At 37.4% G+C, this 21,557-nt stretch overlaps 1 protein-coding gene across 1 annotated transcript; it reads right to left on the bottom strand.

Moving 5' to 3' along the window:
- Positions 1-1,037: 1,037 nt before the first annotated feature.
- On the bottom strand, positions 1,038-21,372 carry LOC113031913 (complement C4-like). Its single transcript, XM_026184442.1, has 41 exons — positions 21,276-21,372; positions 20,835-21,012; positions 20,511-20,682; positions 20,329-20,399; positions 20,110-20,198; positions 19,949-20,031; positions 19,759-19,846; positions 18,777-18,894; positions 18,522-18,663; positions 17,525-17,637; positions 17,286-17,438; positions 17,035-17,202; positions 16,749-16,940; positions 16,036-16,179; positions 15,816-15,939; positions 15,408-15,479; positions 15,107-15,319; positions 14,885-14,996; positions 14,568-14,638; positions 14,343-14,482; positions 14,021-14,236; positions 13,882-13,936; positions 13,715-13,804; positions 13,423-13,629; positions 12,396-12,480; positions 12,027-12,222; positions 11,800-11,895; positions 11,251-11,413; positions 7,388-7,569; positions 7,100-7,258; positions 6,945-7,004; positions 6,782-6,872; positions 6,538-6,706; positions 6,327-6,411; positions 4,595-4,669; positions 4,420-4,522; positions 4,243-4,332; positions 1,943-2,041; positions 1,754-1,837; positions 1,480-1,612; positions 1,038-1,402 (listed from the first exon to the last, which is right to left on the bottom strand). The coding sequence occupies exons 1-41, from the start codon at positions 21,338-21,340 to the stop codon at positions 1,264-1,266; spliced, it is 5,085 nt and encodes a 1,694-aa protein (XP_026040227.1). The 5' UTR covers positions 21,341-21,372; the 3' UTR covers positions 1,038-1,263.
- Between the last annotated feature and the right edge of the window lie 185 nt (positions 21,373-21,557).

A 21,557-nucleotide genomic window follows, 5' to 3' on the forward strand; every position in this document is an offset into this window, starting at 1 on the left:
CAGCTGTTCCCCCTCATGTGTTTCCACTTCCCTTGATCATCCCTTATGTGTATTTAGTCTCTGTGTTTTATTCAGTCTGTGTCGTGTCCTCACGACCAGTCTTTGTCATGGTTTTCTGAGTCTTCATAGAGAAGACTCATAAGTTACTCCGGTCTACTCTCTTGTGTTCGCACCTGGGTCCACCACATGCACCACCGCATGGTCTGTCTCCTCAGATCGTGACACATGGTCCTTATGTGTGTATTAATTAGTGAATTGAATAATAAGGTAAATAAATATAGCAAGGCACTTCATGATATTCAAAATTAAACATCATTATGGTAATTAGATTGTTTTAAACTATAAATATAAATCTTTTTTCCAGTTGCTTCTGTTTCTTGCTACTTTGTGTGTGTATTACTGCTCCTTTGGACTAGTACTGTAATACACATGCAATGTCATTTGCTCAATATTAGACGATTTAAATGAAACACAGAACATTGTTTTGCATATAAATAAATGGTTAAAGGTTACAGGTTAAATCACAACGTGACTGAGTCATAAGCTTATACCATTTTGATTCATGGGTAGCTAGTGTTGAGAAAGATGGCATTACCTCTCTTTACATCTGAGAGAGGGTAAAAGGACTTAACATCCAGCCTTTTATGTTAAAAGTGTTACAGGGTGCTAAAACAGAGTTTATCTGTATGTGATTTTGCTAATAGTTAATAGGGTCTCTGTTTAAAAAGTCTTAATCTCTAATGCTATGATTATCACCCAGTAGGCAGACTGAGGTCAGATGGAGGCAGGAAGGATACTCGCCCAGCTCTAACTGCCCTCCTGATGTTGATCCTGCTCCCTCTGATTGCGTGCTTGTCAGTGTAGCAGCAGCTCTCCTCTAAATCTGTGCGCTTGGTAACTAACTAATGAAAATTAGTGGCCTTTAATAGACCTCAAGAATCTGTTCATTTTTAATGGTAGAGTAACCTGTGATAAAACATAGGTTTTTACCTTTGCTGTTTCACAAAAGGTTAAAAAGGGAATGTCCAGAATTTAGACTTTTTGAATGCAGGATATTTTATTAAAGCAGTTTAGAAGGAGCAAAGGAAAAGCCAAATCACTAGATACATGCAGAACATACATGTGCAACTATGTGATGTGGCAGTAGAATAAGCCAAAAAGTAAAAGCAACAACAGAAACTCTTAACATCCATGCTAACTGTGTATCTGATGGGAAATTCATTTAACTGACTTGCATGAAAATGAAAATGAGAGCAGGTTGCTTCACTGTCTGCAGCCATCCACCTTGTACTCATCTACAAACTCATCAAACTCCTTGCAAACATATTTATTGACACTTTTACTACATTCTACTGAAGGTTTCTTTTCAACCCACGTGTTTGATTCCAGCAGATACTGCATCCTATAAAAAGAAAAAATGGTTGACCAGAGAATCATTTTATGAAAACACACTTTCCTTAATATCACTGACATACTCACATTCCACTTGAATCTTTTGTCGTGCCATCTTTGCCCATGATGAGATACTGTTTTTCCAAGTGTAATTTTCCTTTGCAGTGAACCCTCTTAGCAAACACTCGGACTGAGTTCTTACTCACTGACGCATCGTTATCTAGCAGAAGGATTAGACTCAATAAATTATATTCATTATAATCATAATATTTAAAGAAAGCTTTTTAATAAACATAATGAAACATACGATATAAGAGTCAGTTTTACAGCATCTTATAAGGCTTGTAGTTAGTTCACTTACTTGATCTGAGAACGTCAATTACAGAAGTAGTGTACAGCTCAAAGTTACTCTTCACAGAAATGCTGGTGACCTCAACAATGTATGCTGGAAAACAAAAAAAAAAAAGGCTTAATATGATTAATATTTAAAAATCATGATAGCAAGCAGTTATTATTTGATGCAAATAAATGTTTTGTTTAGAATACACACCATAATCTACGATAGGGAAGAAGCAAGCATGTTGGACACGGTTAATCTTCCTAATTCTTCTTCTTCGATTGAATGTATCTTGTAGTTTATGACAAGGTCCTATAAAAACATGAATGAACATGAGTGAGTTTTCAATTATACATCAACCTAATAAGGCACTGGAATGCTTTTATTCACAAATACTTGTCAGAATGTGTGCATATTAAGCTAATTGCTTTCAAACACTATCTAATATTCATTGGTAGATGTCATTCATTCATTGTTTGCATGATAATCGATTACACAGCAGGGTGATTTTACAGTCATATGATGCATTTTGGGTTTAAATCAATATTTCTCATTTATAGACTACAGTAACATTCACGGACGGTCGATATATATTACTGCATATACTATATTACCAGTATAGTAAGTATTCATTTACCCATCCAAATCATTAAATTCAGGTGTTCTTCCATGGTCACAGGTATCTAAAATCAAGTACCTAAGCATGCTTCTGCAAACATTTGTGAACAAATGGTTCGCTCTCAGGAGCTCAGTGAATTCCAGCGTGGTACCATGATAGGATGCACCTGCCCTTGCAGCTAAATATTCCAGAGTCAAGTGTTGGTATTATAATTAAGTGGAAGCGATGGGAAACAACAGCAATTCAGCCACAAAGTGGTAGGGCAGTCAAATCACAGTGTGGGGTTGGCAGATTTTGAGGCACGAGCGCACAGAGGTCGCCAGATTTCTGCAGAGTCAGTACCTACAAACTTCATGTGGCCTTCAGGTTGGCATTTCTCAAGCTTCTCGTGCTCTTCCTGCCTGATGTAGCTATCACTTGGTATAGCTAGATCTATTGCTGCAGCCATCTTCCTCTGCTTCTCCACTACTACTTTGTCTGGCTGCTTAGCCATCACCAGTTTATTAGTCTGATAGGATCTTAGCTTGGTTATCACATTTTGACCTCAGGTCTTACTCAGCACAAATGTTCCAGTACAGACACTTTGGTTATGATAATCCTGTTCAGAGAGGTGGCTGCGGGCTGCTTTTAGACCCACTAACCACTAAGCATCGTTGTTATGTGTTGCATCCTTCTCCCATATGTTTTTCTAGTTTTCCTTCATTTCCAGGCTGAGTGGGGCTGTTCTCATATTGTTCCCCTGCCACCTAGAGTACTCCTTGAATGGTTCAGTGGAGTATAGCTGGTTTATTCTCCTGCCTTCTATCTCTGTATTCTACCTCATCAAGGGGTGAGCCAAGGCTGGGATCCTTTTTTTGGCAGGCCTCGGATTACTTCTTAGAGCCTTTGTCAGTTAACACTGTTCTGCAGTTGGCTAACTGACCTTTATCTTGACCTCTAGTCTCCTTATCCATACAGGGTACTGCTCCTTGTGGCCCTTCATCTTGTAGCCAAGTATCTGAAGGATAACTGTTGCTGTGATATAGATCACCTGGTTGATTTCAGTGATGGTCGCAGTAGGGATACTCTGTAACTCTGGATTAAATCTTATGGTAGATGTTCAGAGTTTTGGTATTCATTCATGGAGGGTCCAGCTTAGCCGGGATCTTCTCTTTCAGGTCAGTTGCTCTGGCTTTTAATGTACCTGTTTTTTCTTGATACCTGATCTCAGTGTGTGGGGATGATGATATCTCCCTCCTAACCTGATATCCTGATTCTCCCTTGCTATAGCATTTGTGTTGTATCTCATCAATCTCTAGTTGCAATAGCAGTTGCTTCTTGAAAATGTTGGAACACTGAGCTACCAGTGTTTTGAATGTTAGTCTAGATGAAGAATTCATCGGTCCCACATCCTCTTTCACTAGGGTTACATGTATAGTAGCGTTACAGCAGTTCTCTATTATCATCCCTTATCAACTTATGCTTTGTCCTAGTAGCCTAATTCTCATCAGTATACCCTGGTACCTCAACACCTGACGCACACCTTGTTAATCCTGGAGACATCCGAGCCACTATGGCTTTATTTATGTCTCGCTCATCCGATGTGGGTGTATTTAGGTGCACCCTTAATGAGCCCTGTGAAAAATTTCTTTCTTACATTAAATGAAAAAGGAGTTTCAACAGAGTCTGTGCAGCCCAATCACAAATATGGGCTAGTGGTCTGTGGCAAAAGCAGTTTAAAGAAAATTTCATCTAATTTTGAGTTATGCTTTACAAACAGCACTGATAATAAAATAAAGATTGTTTCAGCTGAGATAGTTACATTAATTTGACTGTTTCAGTGTTTTCCAGATTTAGATGTTTCAGTTTAGACAGAGGCCCTAATAAAGATTGAACAGTAAAAGTATTTTCCTACTTTCTGCGCATTGGCACACGTCCTCCGAACACAATGTGGAGACCATTTTGCTTCTTTGCGGTGCAGAATAGAACACAGTACACTTTCGATCTGCAGGAAAAACACAAATAGTCCTGATGATAAAATCCCTTCTTTCCTAACAAATACATACAGAAATTTCTGAAATGAAAATCTTACTTGGTTCATAATAATCATAGAACGAGACTGGAGCAGGCTGTAGAAGACCAACCGGTACCTGCTGTGTAGCTTCAAAACTAATACATTCCTCAGATTTAAAAAGCTAGAGAGATTAAAAAAATGTTTCAGTGTTGGCCAAGTACAATTATTGTATATAATTTGAATTCAGCAGTACCTCATTGAAGTAGAGCAGAACTTTTCCAAAAGACTCCTCAAAATGGGAAATGTATTGCTCAGATGGCTCCATTAGCTGGAGAAGACAAGAATTAATTGATTCTACGTTATAGCAAAAAGGAAGTTTCTGAAGTTTACCTTTGATTTCCTTTTATTCCTTTGTATTTTATCTATTCATGTCCATGTGTGTTATCTTTCCATTTAGTTATTTCCCTTCCTTTTTCCTTCCCCAGCTGAAAATAATGTGCCGGGAGTCCAGTGTTCTCACCGGTTCTAGTGAGCCTCGACCTCCCAGTGGGGCAACAGACTTTTGCAAATATGTGATGTCTTGATTAATCGAGCAGATATTTGAAGTTTACACAGCTACATTCTCGCCTGAAAATATCTTAAAGGTTTAGTTTGTGAACCAGAAAGAGTAATATTAAAACTAAGTAGCTGCCGCCATTGTTAGAAACTGGAATTGGTTGGGCGCGCTATGAATTCTGGGATAGTTTGGGCCACAAAGGATACACCCAACCAATCTTTCAAATCAGGGAAAATGAAGGACGCATTTGTCTGCCCCATTTGGTGCATCCTTCGAATTGGGATGGCCTTCGTCGCCTGGCTGTGACGTAATCGGCCTAGGAATTGGGACACAGCTAATATATGGTCTTTTGTTTGATCATATGAAGCTTTTCTCCTTCTCTAACAAGCATCAATGAGAAACCTTGATTCTTACAGAATGGAACTTCATCCCTTGCTTCTTTTTTCTGCTAGCTGTAAGATATTTCAAAGCAATTTTATGGCTATAGGCCTAAAGAAGCTTTGTTCTTGTTGATTGTCAGTTTAAAAATAAGTGTATTTGGAGTTTTGAAATCTGTGTTTATACTGCCTGTGTCCAAATGCAGCTAAAAAGGCTAAAACGTTACTACATGCCAGACAAAATGATTTAAACACCTTGATTCACAGAAGCACAGAATATTAAACATATCCAGGTGTTACCATTTGTTCCTAAAGTGCAAGTTGTACTGATAAAAAAATGACACAAGAAACATATCACATGACGCAAACACATGATACCTCTTTCATGTGAACATGATGGCATGATGATCATAGCTTGTTATAGGTCACACCCCAGTCACCCTCTATTTGAACTTTTGTTAAGTTCATGCATGTCTTTGCATTCTCTACTGAGCTACAGTTTTTACTTCCTGCTTTAGTTTGATAGTCCTTTGTCTCTCCTGCTTTGTATTTAGGTTTACTTTCCAAGTTTTCTTGTTGCTTATTAGCTGTGGTACACTCATGTTTCCACTCCTCCCTAATTGCCCTTTTGTGTCTGAGTGTACTTAAAGTGTTTTACTGTTGTTTGTGTTTTACTGTTGTGTTCACTACATGTTCTATGCTAGTTTTAGTTTATTTGGAGTTTGCTATCAACCAAAAAGGTTAACTTTTTGCTTACATCTGTTTACCTGTAGAGTCTGCTTCTGGGCCCTCACTCCTCCAAAATATGACATTATTTGTCTGAACTTTTGCTGTTTATAATTATTGGACTTTAAGTATTCATTGACTGCAGGACTGATTTGTGCCCTAATAATAATGGCTTGTTTTATTATGTGCCCTTTATTTCCTTTGATATCAGCATCCAGATGTGACACCCAGGACCACAGGTGACTAAAACAGATGTGGTCCTCCCTTGCTCCTGCTGAGCAAGCAAGGGACACAGTGATGAAGAGTAAGAAAAGACACCCACTAACCCTCTCCAAAGTTTTAGTTTCAGCCTTAAATCCACTCAGTAATGTGATGTCAGCAATGGCCATTCCTGTAAGATTGCTCTTCTGCCTATGGCCACGGAAAGGAAAAGAGATGTTCTGAGATGGCTCAGGAGTTGTGGACTTTTTATTGCAGAGTTCTTTCTTTTGTGTATATTAATAAATAATAAATGTGATGTGGATTTTTTTAACTAACCTGACACAGACAGTGTAGGTAACAGCCTCTTTTGTACTTAAGTTGTTATCAACAGTTCTCCTGTATCGGGTGTGAGCATCAGACCCCTCAATGGCTGTTCGTCCCAGGTCTTCCTGGTCTTGTTTTGCATCATCGTAGTCATAGTATTCATAATTTTCTAATATCGGAGCTAGATAGACAAAGATTAATGTAAGTGTGTGCCTTTTATCAGTAGTTGTGATTTGTTAGCATTTACAAATCTCACCAGTGTACTTCACTTTCCCCTCCACTCTGACACTGATAGACACCTGGTCACATTCATCCTTGGGTTCCAATAAATGGTAAGCCTTAACAATCTACAAGGGACATTTAGAGTCAATTATAGATCTGATTCATAATATAAAAACAAAGAAGTGAATCCAACATACTTTAAACTTAATTTCTCCTTTTCCAGTCAGATTTGCAGTGATTTTGTTCCCTGTAAATTTCTAGAACAACAGACACAAAAAAATGTATTTAGAAAAAAATTCAGAATGGGATTTAATCTTATATAGATATGTCTGAGTGCAATGTTTTATGATACCTTCAAGTCAGTTTCCACTCTTTCCTTCTTATTTTCCAGTTGAAGTGTTACAATTTCATTCCTTGTTGGGGATGTGAACTCTGCTTTCATTCTTGTTTCAGAACTGGCAGATTTCTTTAGCTCATACTCCGCGAGGGCTTCCAGGGCCACGAGGGTATCCTGGGAATGGTAAGAACTTATTAATATAATATTTAATATCTCTACTCTGATGGTGAATATATGATGTCAGACAAAAAGGGAAACAGGAGCTCCATTCAAAGATGTACTCTTTGGCTGTAGCCTAATCACCTGTGTTGACTTGAAGCCTCCATAATAGTTTTCTTGGGAGTTTAACCAGCAGGCTATTTCATCAGCCTCTTTCACATGCCCAAGCTGAACTGCAGTTAGGAGAGCATAGGCTGTTGTCTCTACTGTGATAGCATCCACCTTTTGGTTATCATCAGATGGCCAGAAAGAACAGCCATCTTTCCCTGGTAATTAAAGATGCATAAACAAATAAATCAAATAACAGCAAAGAGTAATGTAATTATTAAACAATATAATGCTAAGTGATCCTTCTTTCCAGATATCCCAACTTTTCTCAGTTGATCATCCATTATTAGCAATATCGAGAAATTCAATTTAAATTACAGATAGCAACAGTGGATTGTACACCGATCACCCAGACTTTGTGCATTGAAGGTAAGTCCAGTCCAATCGAGTTCTCAGTGTTGGTGTTGTTCCTACATAATCATAATAATTTTGTTCCAGAGTAAACATTGGAACTGACCATTGACATTGTTTAAGCATTTAGCCAAGAAGTTAGTGTAACCTAGCTGAGAAAATTTCTTTTATTTTTCAAATTTCTTTCTTTCTCCCTTTTATTTGTATCATTGCATTTTCACACTTTTACTTGAAAAAAATACTTGTTTTGAAAAGAGGTGCAATCCTCTCTCTAATTTTATTTTCCTGCTTCACAGATCGCGATGGGTGATACTAGTTTAGAAGCAATGCTCGTCCCGCCTTCCAAGCAGGAGGATCACCATCACGTATTAGCTAGGTCTTTTGCACTTTGAGAAGTAAACAAGACAGGCTGCAGACAGTCCATGCTGAACTATTGGGGTCTTCTTGTTGATAGGAGCATGAGCTAGAGAGACCGTGTGACTGTGTGCCTTGCTATGTTCGCCCTGATACCTCATCTTGTATTTATTTTGGTGTCTAAAAAGCAGCTTGAACTGATTCCTGGATTTTCTCCGGATGGAGATGGCGAGCTGGTGCCCAGACTGAACTGAACCCTTGTTAAAGAACTTCATTCTTTTCTACCGGTAACAAAACAATAACAGAACTGAAATTAAAAGCAATCTTGACTTGACTAATAGAACTTTGTTTTTTTTTGGTTTGTTTGCTTTGTTATGACAGCTTATTACTTGGTATTGTTGAAATTGTAAATTGTATCTTTTGTGTATCTTTTTCACTTGCATTCACCTCAGTTCCTGTTGTAATCCTGTCAAGCCTAGTCACTGGTCTATACTTTTGGCTACTTTTGGCTAGACTACTTAGCATGAGTCAGGGGTTACCTTAGCAAGGCAAGGCAAGGCAAGTTTATTTATATAGCTCAATTCAACAACAAGGTGATTCAAAGTGCTTTAGAGAGACATTAAAAAATAAAAAGCATGATTTAAAATTGATTAAAAAAACTGTAGATAAAATCAGAACAATAGATAAAATCAGTAGTTAAAATATAAGTTTTGAAATTTAAGCTTAAAAGTGTGGATTTGGTGCTTTATTCAAATGCAGCTGAGAACAGGTGAGTCTTCAACCTGGATTTAAATAAACCGAGTGTTTCAGCTGATCTGAGGCTTTCTGGGAGTTTGTTCCAGATATATGGGGCATTAAAGCTGAATGCAGCTTCTCCGTGTCTGGTTCTGACTCTGGGAACTGATAAAAAACCGGATCCAGATGACCTGAGGGATCTGGAAGGTTCATACTGGGCCAGGAGGTCACTGATGTATTTTGGTCCTAAACCATTCAGAGCTTTATAGACCAGCATCAGAACTTTAAAGTCTATCCTCTGACGGACAGGCAGCCAGTGTAAAGACCTCAGAGCTGGACTGATGTGGTCCACTTTTTTGGGTCTTAGTGAGGACTCGAGCAGCAGAGTTCTGAATGAACTGTAGTTGTCTGACTGATTTTTTAGGTAGACCTGTAAAGATGCTGTTACAGTAATCAAGCCTACTAAAGATGAATACATGAACTGGTTTTTCCAGGTCCTGTTGAGACATCAGATCTTTTATCCTTGATAAAAAACTTGAAACTGCTTTTTCAATGATCTTACTTAAAAATGGGAGATTTGAGATCGTCCTGTGGTTGTTCATTTGTGTCTTGTCAAGATTGTCCTTTTTCAGTATAGGTTTAATTACAGTTTTTAGTGGTTCTGGAAACACACCTGACATTAAAGAAAAGTTGACGATCTGTAACAGGTCTGACTCCAAAGTCTTTGAGACCTTTTTGAAAAAACTTGTTGGCAGGACATCTAAACAGCAAGAGGAGGAGTTCAGTTGACCTAAGATGTCCTCCAGGTCTTTGCTGTTAATAGGGTGAAACTGTTTTATGGTGTTTAAACAGTTTTTCGGTGGACACAGTACATATTCTGAATCTGCTGTTGATATACCAATTGCTTGTCTAATCTTTTGGATTTTGTCTGTGAAGAATTTGGCGAAGTCATTGCAGGCCATGGTCGAATGAAGTTTAGCTGCCACTGACACAGGAGGGTTTGTTAGCCTGTCAACTGTAGAAAATAAGACCCGAGCATTATGACTGTTTTTAGTGATGATGTCAGAGAAGTAGGACCTCCTTGCACTCCTCAGTTGTGAATTATAATTGTGAAGTTTCTCTTTATAGATGTCATAGTGGACCTGGAGGTTTGTTTTTCTCCATCTGCGCTCAGCTTTCCTACACTCTCTTTTTTCATTTTTCACCAGTGTGGAGTTTCTCCAGGGAGACTTTTTCCTTCCAGAGATAATCTTCACCTTAATGGGAGCAATAGAGTCCATTACATTTAACATTTTAGCATTGAAGCTATTGACGAGCTCATTGACTGAACCTCTGGACAGGTCAGGTGTTAATGGGAAGACCTGGTTAAAAATTGCACTACTGTGTTCAGTTATACACCTTTTTGTGATCACTGTTGTTGATATATTTACGTGGGCTGAGATTTTACTTTCAAAGAAAACACAGTAATGATCAGACAGGCCCACATCAGACACAGTAACCTTTGAAATGCTCAGACCCTTGGAGATCAGTAGGTCAAGAGTGTGTCCTCTATTATGTGTGGCCTCTGTTACATACCGAGAAAAAGAAACACAACTTTGGATGGGGCCTTCAGCCGTAAAGCCACATATTCAAAAGACTGAAAACTTCCAGGTGATAGCTGCTTACATTGAAATGATTCATTGAATAAGACAGCAACCCCCCCCCCCCCCCCCCCCCCCCCCCCCCCTCTCCTGCTCACCCTGGCCTCACTGATAAAACTGTAGTTAGGAGGGGTCGTCTCGATGAGAACAGCTCCACTGTTACTTTGGTCCAACCAAGTTTCAGTTAAAAACAGTTATCATTAATTAAAAATGTTTTCCCAGCTAAGGATCTAATGTTTAATAAAGCCAACTTAAGTGTTTTAGAGTGTTTGGGAGCAGTCTGTGGCACACAAGGTATGTTTACTATATTTAAAGATCTTTTAGAGTGCCGCTCTCTGTGTTTTGACCAGGCCACATGTCTCCTTCTGTCACCTAAAAGTACAGAAATTTGAAAACCTTCTAGTAAGCAGGGTCCCAGCTTCTCCTGGGAAAAGAAGCAAAACATTTAAAGAGCAAAGAGAGGAAGCGTCCACACTCACAAAAGGGGGAGGAGCAAGCCTGAAGTTGGCTAACACCAAACCTAACTTGATCATTTATTTATTATACTATATAACTTATTAAATAAATCACTTGAAATGCTTACCATTTGTTCCAGAAAAGAGTTCTACATAATGAAGGGAATTTGTTTTTCTTTTTTCCCATATTTCAAAGCAATGACATCACAACAATATGGCTGGTTAGTTGCAATTTTGATCCCGGACTAACATTATTATGGTGATGCAGAAACAGCCCTTACATAAGAATATCAGATACACCTACTTTTAACAGCCCCTGCTTTAAGTTTTGCCCATGTACGTGAATGATCTGTTCCTTCTGGCAGGCACACTGAGAGGCAATAGGCTGTAATGGCAATGGCATAGGGATGCTGAAGCTCCGCTAGGTGTGATAGGAGATATGATGTCGATCTCAAAATACTTGCTTCCTAGCGGCAGAATAAAGAATAAGTGAAAAAAAAATTAAAAGTTCCAATGCAAATTATTAATTGCCATTTATAAGAGAAACATCATAATCATACAAACATGTTGTACTGGGAGATATTACTATTTAAATTAAATGTTATCATTCCAACTTTTGATGACGTTCTGCTTTCTTCATTTTTCTGATCAATAGTGTTTGAAATTTGATCATAAAATAAACTTCTGTTAAGCGTATTTTTGTATTTGATGAGTCATCAGAATTATGAGGATTCATCCTCAGTGCAACTTGACTCTTGATATTTTAATTAGCTTTTGAGATGATTGACTACGTTGTCCCACTGTCACTGCTAATAACAGTTAGCACAGACAGTAGGTTCAAATATCAACTTACCACATCATTTCGCACTTCAAGCTGGAGGAATTCAAGGGACCGGTACAATGCAATAGTCATAAACGCAGTCATGGATGCATCTTGGTTTTTGCCTTTCTACATTAAACACACAGAAACAGTAGTGTGCATTCAAATGTATGTACTTCAGATTTATCTATAAAAATCTGATACTGGGTTTACATATAGGCCAACATGCAGACCATGTTTTAACTTTTGAGAGAAGTTACCAGGACTCCTCTGTGTATCACAGGATTTGGATCACTGAACGACCCATCCTGAGTATTCTGTATTTTGAGCAGGTATTTGACTGGTTTCCTGATATTTATTTCTGGCACAACTTTATTAATTCGACCCTGCAGTCCAAAAACGGCTGTTTGGCGTTGTGCCACCAATGAAAATATTTTCACTACAAGGGCAGTCACCCTGAGGACAAAAGAAGATAAACAAGTGAAAAGAGCATATGAAAAAGTTTGTTTAATAGTCGTACAGAGTAAAAATGAAGAAAATTTGTTTTTATGTGACACTGTGACAGTAACAACCAAAAAACAACAAAAATTGAAGAAGTAATAATAATAGTGGCAATAACAAATACTCACCAATTACTGCTGTGTGGCATTGTATAGAATGAGCCATAAGATCCATCAGCTTTGGTTCCCCATTTTGTCATAACCCACGTATAGCCTGATTAAATATATATATATATATATATGTATGTATATAATATTTACAACATAACTGCTTTTTCAGTTACACCAGACAACATATTCAATCGACCAGCCCAACCTAATTTTCAGTGCCACAGATCAATATTATATATATTATTTGTTATTTTTAATGGAAATTGAAGAAGAGAACATTTGAAAAAAAAAAAAAAAGAAGAACTGGTTGAGAACCAGTTACACCAAAATAGTTGATTTATAAGGTTTAAAAGACAGAGTTCTTCACCTGATCCAGTGAAAGAATGCAGCACAATAGTAATTGTGTTTGTGTCACATCATAAGTCTTGTTACGTAATTAATTTATTCAGTTAATAAATGTTTCAGGGGTTGTGGCAGGAAATGTCATCCAATTGCTTCACAATACGGGGCGCTAACAAGAGTATATGTAGTGGATTTTTTCCTCATGGTGTATCTATAAAAGTAAACTTCGTTCTACTTTATAAGCCTACTTTAGAGAGGAACACCTATAATAGGGAGATGTGTAGTCTCTCATTGAGTCTTGTTTACGCTGGGGGTGACATTACAAATATGTTGCTGTTGCAACAGAGAAACCAATAACATAATGAAGAAAAACTTAATCCAGCTAAAAAGTACTCATTCACATTTGGAGAATGGCCACTAATACAGCCTCGTGATGTTTTCTCTGTATGTATTATTGTAGGGTCTACCTTACAATATAAAGCATCTTGAGATGTGAGGTGCATGAGATGAGGTGCTTTATAAATAAATAAAATTGAAATTGAGTTCCTTTCTTTTTTTTTTCTTTTTTTTAAAGTATTTTTTAAAGACAAAGAATGGATTCAAGAGATAAGCCAAAAATATTAGAAATTACAATTACAAACATCCTCAATAAATAATAAAGATGTAGTTATACAAGGAATTAACTGTTCTGGTGTGTACCTACCATGCTCAATTTTATTAAGAGCATCATCTCTGCTTCCAGGAGGCAGCTCAAGCCACTGATTGCTCAAGTCAAGGTACCGGACAGCTAGAACTGTGGGAGCCAGTTTTGACATTGTCTGCTCTAAACATCCAGTTGGCAAAACGATCATCTTAGCAATTTTTTCAGGAGAAAGAAGTTTTCGTGCAAATGAACTGCCAAATCCCTTCCCTGTTAGATGAGAACACTGGAAAGTTAAGAGTGCAGCTATTTACGAACGTCTGTGAGTTGTATGTCTGTGTCTCTCAGTGTCTACCTTCTACTGAAACAAATATATTGGAGCTGGAGTCAGGGACTGTGTCATCTGGTAAGGATCCATCAATGATCAAGGTCTTTGAGCTTCTCCCTATCATAACAAAAGTAAGCTGATATAAAGATAACATCTGACATGAAGGTTTTACTGAGAAATACCGAATCACTCACCATCTAAGTTGAGGACTATGGTTTCTTCTTCTTCTCTCTTTTCAAATCCTTCCATCTATAACATAAGATGCCTTGGTTTGGATTGTTAATTACTATAAAAAACATTTCATAGAACGATAAACTAATGCATTTCACTCACCTGCACATTCAAAGTTTTTTCTATTGCATCTATTCCGAAGCTATTCTCCATATCATAGAGACGTATTTTGATGGGTATTGGACCAGCGACCATGGGCACAGCAGAGAAGGAGACAAACTGAGAGGATTGGGGTGCAAGAGTAATGTTAACGTAAGATGAGGTGGTGGCTGAACCAGGAGAGCAAAGCCCTTCAGTTTGTTCCATGTGCACTGCCACCTGTGAACATGCAGGTGTCCAAGAAGACAGAAAAATCTTTACTTATTCCACACAAAGTAGTTACTGTTTCCAGTGACACTCAGCGCTGATGTTGAGGTTAATCTACCTGCAGTTCGGAGTCATCATAGTTGTAGATAACAGGTGAAACCGACAGCTGCTCAAATTTTTTCACAAATGAGGGCAGTCTCAGAGACACAAATGACGTCTTAAAGGCTCTGATCTCCTCTGGCTTAACGACACAGAAACCTGAGTGAATAGAAATAAGTTGCAGTTAAGGAGCTCCTGTCAAAAATATCTGTGATGTGTTTATAAAGCACAGAGTTATTATTACCGGTGGATGGAGATAATGTGACAACCTGAATCTCCCATGTGGTGATGGAATCAGGAAGGAGCAATGAGTAGCTACAAGAGTTTTTGATGAAGAGAAATCAAATTAAATCAAATCAATCAGACAAATGACACAGTTTATACTGGGGTTCAAAGATAAGCTGCTTAAGTGAAATAATCACACTCACAGTATTCCCAGCAACACCAATAAAGATGAGTACATAGACAAAGCTACTGCATAGTGTAATTACGCATCTAACCACTGTATTTGACTGGAAATGGAAAAAATGAAATATGTTTATTAACATTAAAAATGCTTACGTTCTTTTGTTGGTGACTTCAAATTCTACAAATTCAAAGCTTGGGGGAAAATATCTTCGAATGTATTGAGACGTGTCCAAGAAGAAGTCTTCGATATCATCAGCGGTTGCACCTGAAAACAAAACAAAACAAAAAGATAAACAAACAAAAGTTCATAGTCAAACTTTAATAACCCATTAAAAGCTACTGAAGTTGATCTTTAAAGTGTCATTTTTATCTCACTCCTGCCAAATCCTTTTTGGAGTTCTTCTTGGATCATTTTTTGTCTTAGACGCTCGGCTTCAAGGCAGCACCTTAAAAAGACTTCAGCACAAGTTGGATTTTTTTTCACTAGAAGGACCCGATCTGCTCTTTCCTGACAAGTTCGCTCCATTGGGATTCGAGAAAATCCATGAACACAACACTCTTGCAGGCTTTCCTCTGTGTAGTTCAGTTCTAAAGGGAATGAGAAAAGACAAATGATGCACTTTCAGGAGGTATTTTTGTTATAAGACTAACATTTTCAATACCAGAATCCTCTTACTTAAGGTCATCATTTCCTGTTCAAGGTCCACTGAGCGTCTTTGTCGCACAGATGGTGAAGCACAGCCAAAGTCTGAATGCAACAGAAAAAAAATAAAATAAAATAAATATATATATATAAAATTAACAGTAACAGTCAGCATACCTCATACATTTGCTCAACAGTAGCTTTATTTTAACTTTCAGCTTTTGTCTATTTAAAAAATCCTTGTTGCTTTTTAAGGTCAACAGGGCCCATATTACAAGAATAACACAATAGTGGTGTGTAATCAGCACTTCCTAAGACTTTTTTGAACCCATATTTTGGATAACTGTCTATTCCAGCAGACAACCATTTATTTGACACCAAATATAAAACACAAACTCTTTTCATTTAGTATTTTCATTTCAATGTTAATTTTTCTCTTACCCTTTCTCCATACAGACAGATCGTTAGATACAGCAGCCAAGCCAGCGTCTAACAGAACTGATGCTGAGTCAGGTCCACCACCATAGGAACAACCCAGATCATATGAGTTCATAGTAGAGAATACCTGACAATTGAGAAGAAAAGCTTAGACTTACTACTATGATTACCTATAAATGACAAAAAATACCATAAGTATGAAAGTAGTGTGTAAGACTGTAACCTGTTTGGGTGTGAGTTTATTGTCAGCATTGAGAGCGTAGAAGGCCTTATCCACAGCCAGCAAAGCCACTTTTGCTCTGTTCCCATGTAGATCAAAGTCTATCTTTGATTGTGTTTTAGGTGCAAATGGACCTTTGGGTTGAACCTAAATTAAGACATTTAAGATATACAAGGATTTTCATTATTTTATGTTCAGTCAAGGAAAATTCAAATAGTACTTCTAAAACCAAAATCAAATAAATCTATCAATATAAATACATGTAGACAGGGGTAAATCTAAATTATTTAAATATATGCTATGTTTGTACACTTCCATTAGTTAAATATTTGTATGTAATGTCACTTCCTGTGTGTGTGTGTGTGTGTGTGTGTGTGTGTGTGTGTGTGTGTGTGTGTGTGTGTGTGTGTGTGTGTGTGTGTGTGTGTGTGTGTGTGTGTTGGAATGGGGGGTGTTATATGATGATCTAAATGATCATTGGAACAATTTATTAACCCCTTAAAAATAAGAGGACATTACATAGATAAACTAATATTCATAGGACATATTACAGTGTCCTGCAGTGTTCTTGTCCAAATACTTATGGAAGTTATAGGTTAACGAACACTAAAAAAGGATCCAAATTAATGAGAATGAACAGATTTAAGCGCACACATTTGAAATAGTTTTGTTTTCTCTGCTCGTGCTGCACTTTTTTATCTGTTCTGTTTACTTACCTTGACATTTAGCTCACATTCATCCCTGACATCTACCCACACTGAATCAGCTATGACGTGACCGTTAGTGTTGTGATAGTAGCCAATCACACGGAACGATGGAACCATATTATGTGTTATCTGCAGTTGGTGTTTAGCTGATATACCAAGTGGGAGTGAGCCGGTGTTTACTACAATTCCCCGGCTTAAGACCTGAAACAAAGACAATTAAAACGTGTAAAATCAAGACAAAATGCTGCTCCTTTATGAGAATACACAATATTGCATTTAGTCAGATATTTCTGACCATGTAGTGTATATATCCACTGCGTGGGCTGTTGATGGTGTTGAATGTTATGGTAAGGAATTCATTCACAGAGTAGATCCTGCTGGTAAAAGTCATGTAAAGGTAGCTGTCATGTTGAGAGGAAGCACGTCGCATTATTTTTCTCTCTCGTAATCCATTTGTAGAAACCTGTTGGAGGCAGATGAACAAACAGTTAAAACTGGAATCAAATCTGTTAAACAACACCTTTGAATAAGGTTGGGGATACTAACTTCAACTGTAAAATCAGCTTTATAATGAACATTAAAAGTATTGAACAGTGCCCCGTCTTGATCAGTGGTGCCTTCCCAAGGCTGTGATGTTGGTAGATTAATATTTACTGGCACACCAGCTGCTGGAGAGCCATCTGGCAAACGCACGAGCACCTATATGAAAAACAAAGAAAAGTGTTATATTAAAGATCATTCCAGTAATTTGTGTAACTATTCCCATGTGTTAGTTTCAGACATACCACCATGTCCAGTGGATATCCAGGAATAAAATGAGATCGAGTTCGAGAGAGGTCTATCGTGTATTTGTGGGCGAAGATTCGCAGGTAAACTTCTGCCTCTTGTATTTCACCACCTAGGCCAAAAAATGTACACAGTATTATCAAGAAAAATAAAAGGTCGCGTTAATATTTCTCCATATCTTTGGCACATTGCAGTGGGTTTCTCTTTAGGTTTTAGTTGTATTAATATTAACTGCATTATCAGTCATATTGTAGTGTAAGTTCTGTCAATTAAATTAAAATTTCCATATAAAGTAATATATAGTGTTTGCACAGTAGGACAGTCTACTTCCACTAAGTTTCAGTAATTTAATAGTTTCATGAGATTATATTCCATCTAACCATTTTTATAACTGCTTTTGCAGTTGTAATGAAAATGGATGGGTGAAACTAGGGTAATGCAGAGACTGTACCACTCCCAGCTGACATATAGGTGAGACAGCGGGAAACATCTGGTGGTAACAGTATAACTTCTAGAGGGTAGAAAGTTTCTAAAATCTTGTTTACACCAGAGTCTGCAACTATTTTTTTCTCAAAACATAACTGCTCAAATACATTTCCAGAGGGTTACCCACATGGTGAGACTGACTTCTAAAAGGACAATGTTTGAATGATTTCAACACTGTCATATCTGCAGCTGTTGGTCTACTACTGTCCTTGTATGTTTTTCAAGATGCTTTATTTATTTAATTATATCTTGCTTTACTGTGACTATTGTACATTGTAATTCCTAAACTACAGTATACTAAAGTAAAAGAGAAGCAGTATTTAGATTGGCTCGTATGTCCTGTGTATGTATCCCGTGTATAAATTGACAATGAAAAATATTCGAATCTTTCACTCTAACATATTGTATGTGTAGGGTGTACTTACCTACAAAGAACATTACTGATCAAGTAACAACAATAAAACTACAGTTGAATAATTACAAACGGATGAATGTAAATATCTCCTTTACTTTGTATGTTGGTAACAAACACTCTCAAATAGAGTTGATCTCCATTTTCCTGCATCTTAGAGACAGTTGTGCTCAGCTGGTTCTGAAGTTTTGCATTTGTCTCATTTAACCAAAGAGAAACCTTTGCATTTCCATCTTTGACCTGCAACAAACAGTAAAGCTTTAAAAAAATGCAACAATGCTGATTTACATTATGTTACTGATTTTAAAATTAGCAGGATTTTTGAATTTTGAATGGACTGTCTACATCCTCACCGAACCAGTCAGCTCTAGACCCTTGATAAAAGTGGTTTTCTGATCACTGGAGCCATGTTTTTTTACAACTCCAATTTGGCAGTGATAAGCTCCTTTAACCTTTTCACCATGTGTGTACCTAAAGAAGAAAAGCAAAGAAAGAAAGAAGGAAATATGATAGTAACATGTACACTTGAAGCATTCCTACAACTATCATATCTACAATTTTAACTGATTATCAATCAAGCAGAGGTCTTGGGTCTGGGTAATTGGTCACACAGGGTACAGATTTCCAGCTGAGCCTCGTTCAGGTCAGCTGCTGTCACCCTCAGCACATTCAGCGCAGTAGTTATTCTTGGGGCTTGGTACTCAGTCTTGAAGGTCGGGGATGATATCTCCTCCCTGACCTGACTGTTGTACCTCATCAGTTTCTATTTGTGATAGAAGTTGCTTTAGAACGGCATGTTGTAAAATCCTGTTGGGTCTCAGAGAATCCACAGGCCCCACATCCTCTTCATGTAACCCCTTCCACTGGGATTACTTGCAGCTCCCTATTCTCAATCACAAGAGACTCCACCCATCCTGCATCTCACCTGTTTGACCTACTGTCCTCTGGGAGGCGCTACAGGTCAATCCAAACCAGTACCAACAGACTCAGGAATGGTTTCTATCCACAGGTGATCTCCATACTGACCACATACACACAACCCAAACTCAAACATCAATAACTGTGACAAGCATACAACACACACACACACACACATGACAATGTGCAATATTACAGAACTCACTTTTAAAATGTTCATATTTTGTTTTTTTAGATTTGTTTTTATTGTATTTATTCATACATGCTACAACGGGGAGGTGTTTCTAATTTCGCTGAACATCCTATGTTTAATGACAGGATATGGGATCTGACTATTTTCAAGGTTTTTCTTGATATTAATTTGTAAAGAAAGCTTATCAGCAGAGTTATTTCAACGGAAAGAAAATAAGTACTTACATTGCTGAGATGGTGAATTGAAGCTCTTCATCAGTCAACAAAATGTATCTCTGATCCATTGCGATGTTCACATCAAAGCTTGGTAAAACTAGAGTTTTTTAACAATAAACAATTTTTCCGAGTCAACATATACTTTCTGTGAATTTTAAGAACAATATAAACTGTGTGAATCAGTTTATAGTAAACTTACTAAATTTCTGAACTTTGAACTCTCTGAAGGCAGCATTTGCTTCATCATTTTCATAGTGTGCAGTAATCTTCCACGTACCCGTTCTTTACAAACAACAAAGTACAGTAAGCGTCAAAGTTGCTTGACATCTTCACTTTTATTTGAAATTTGTTGTAACCTACCGAGAGATTTCAGGTATGGGGAATGAGTCTTGATGTACTCCTCCCTTTGCAATCTTCATGATTTTCAGTATTTTGTTTCCAGCAGCATTCTATCATAGAGTGACCAAAACACAGACCAAGACAAGAAGGCAGGAAAACTGTATGTCTCTGTCTTTCAAAGTTATATTTCCAAAGATATATTTATAAAGAAAATATATAATATTAATAATTATAACTCACAATTACTGATATGTGGACAGGTTCCTCATGAGGCCTCATCGTGTGGTCAAGAGTGAAGATTCTGTACTTCACTAAAAGAACGATAACATAAAAGGAATATAAAATGTCTTTTTTTTTAAAGGTTCACCGTTAGGTAAAGTCTGTAGAATTGCTTCATTTATTTTTTTTAACTTTGTTTTTACCTCTGTCTGCTGGGTTATAAATTGGCTGAGCTGTCTGAATGAAGATGTAGCCCCTGTGTTTTGACACCAGAACCCTTGTTAACTTCCTGTTGGGTGTGAAGGATTGGCTCTCTGCCACGAGCATAACGTAAGAAGGAAATTGAGGCAATCTTAACAAAGAATCCATGTTTAGCTGTAAAGACGTAAATTATAAAGTTAGGGTAAAGTGGGTAGTTGCTACTCTGTTCTGTCTAAGCAACTTGAGGCAACTGTTGTTGTGATTTGGTGCTATATAAATAAAATTGAAATGTCTGTATTGTTTACTTTCTGGTGAAGTTTGCATACCTTGAGCTTAACTAGTTCTGTCTTCTCTCTGCATGAAGCATTTCCCTTCTCAGACAAAATAGTATTAGAAACCTCATCCTCCAGGTAGAGACTAACAGGTCTGTTACAAGTTTCCATCTGGACAAATACTTTCTCATTAACACCCACATGAAACACATTTGGGGCTGAGATGATGAATCTGCACACAAAAATGAAAGATAGTGTTTGCTGCATCATTCATTAATCTATTTCCCATTAAATGATTTTTCGATAACTATGCAATCTGCAGTGCTGCATGTTCAGTATTATCTACAACATGAACTCAAGTTGAGTCTTAGGAAAGATATATGGGAATACTAATACATGTAATTTATTTAATCTATAATGTCAATCTTCTATATAACAATAATAAATGAGTCAACATCGCATTAAAACATCACATTTAGTTCTTCCTAAATTTACCTGTTTTGCGCTGAACACTCCACGATCCATATTAGGAGCTGTATCACAAAAATGTGGCACATCATCGCGCTGCTTTGATTTCTTTGCCTGCTTTGACACAGACTTTAGATTAACTGAGGTTTTGTTAGTCATCCACCCCTGTATTTCACAACATTTGGATCTTATCACTGCCCTCCCCCTGGTTTGTTTTTCCAGCTTGAGCTGAAAAAACATCTATTGCATCTTAAAGTGATAAAACTACATGACACTCAAGACATAATATGATAACAGTTTAATACTACT

The sequence above is a fragment of the Astatotilapia calliptera genome, chromosome 11, assembly GCF_900246225.1.
Source record: "Astatotilapia calliptera chromosome 11, fAstCal1.2, whole genome shotgun sequence".
NCBI classification, from domain to species: domain Eukaryota; kingdom Metazoa; phylum Chordata; class Actinopteri; order Cichliformes; family Cichlidae; genus Astatotilapia; species Astatotilapia calliptera.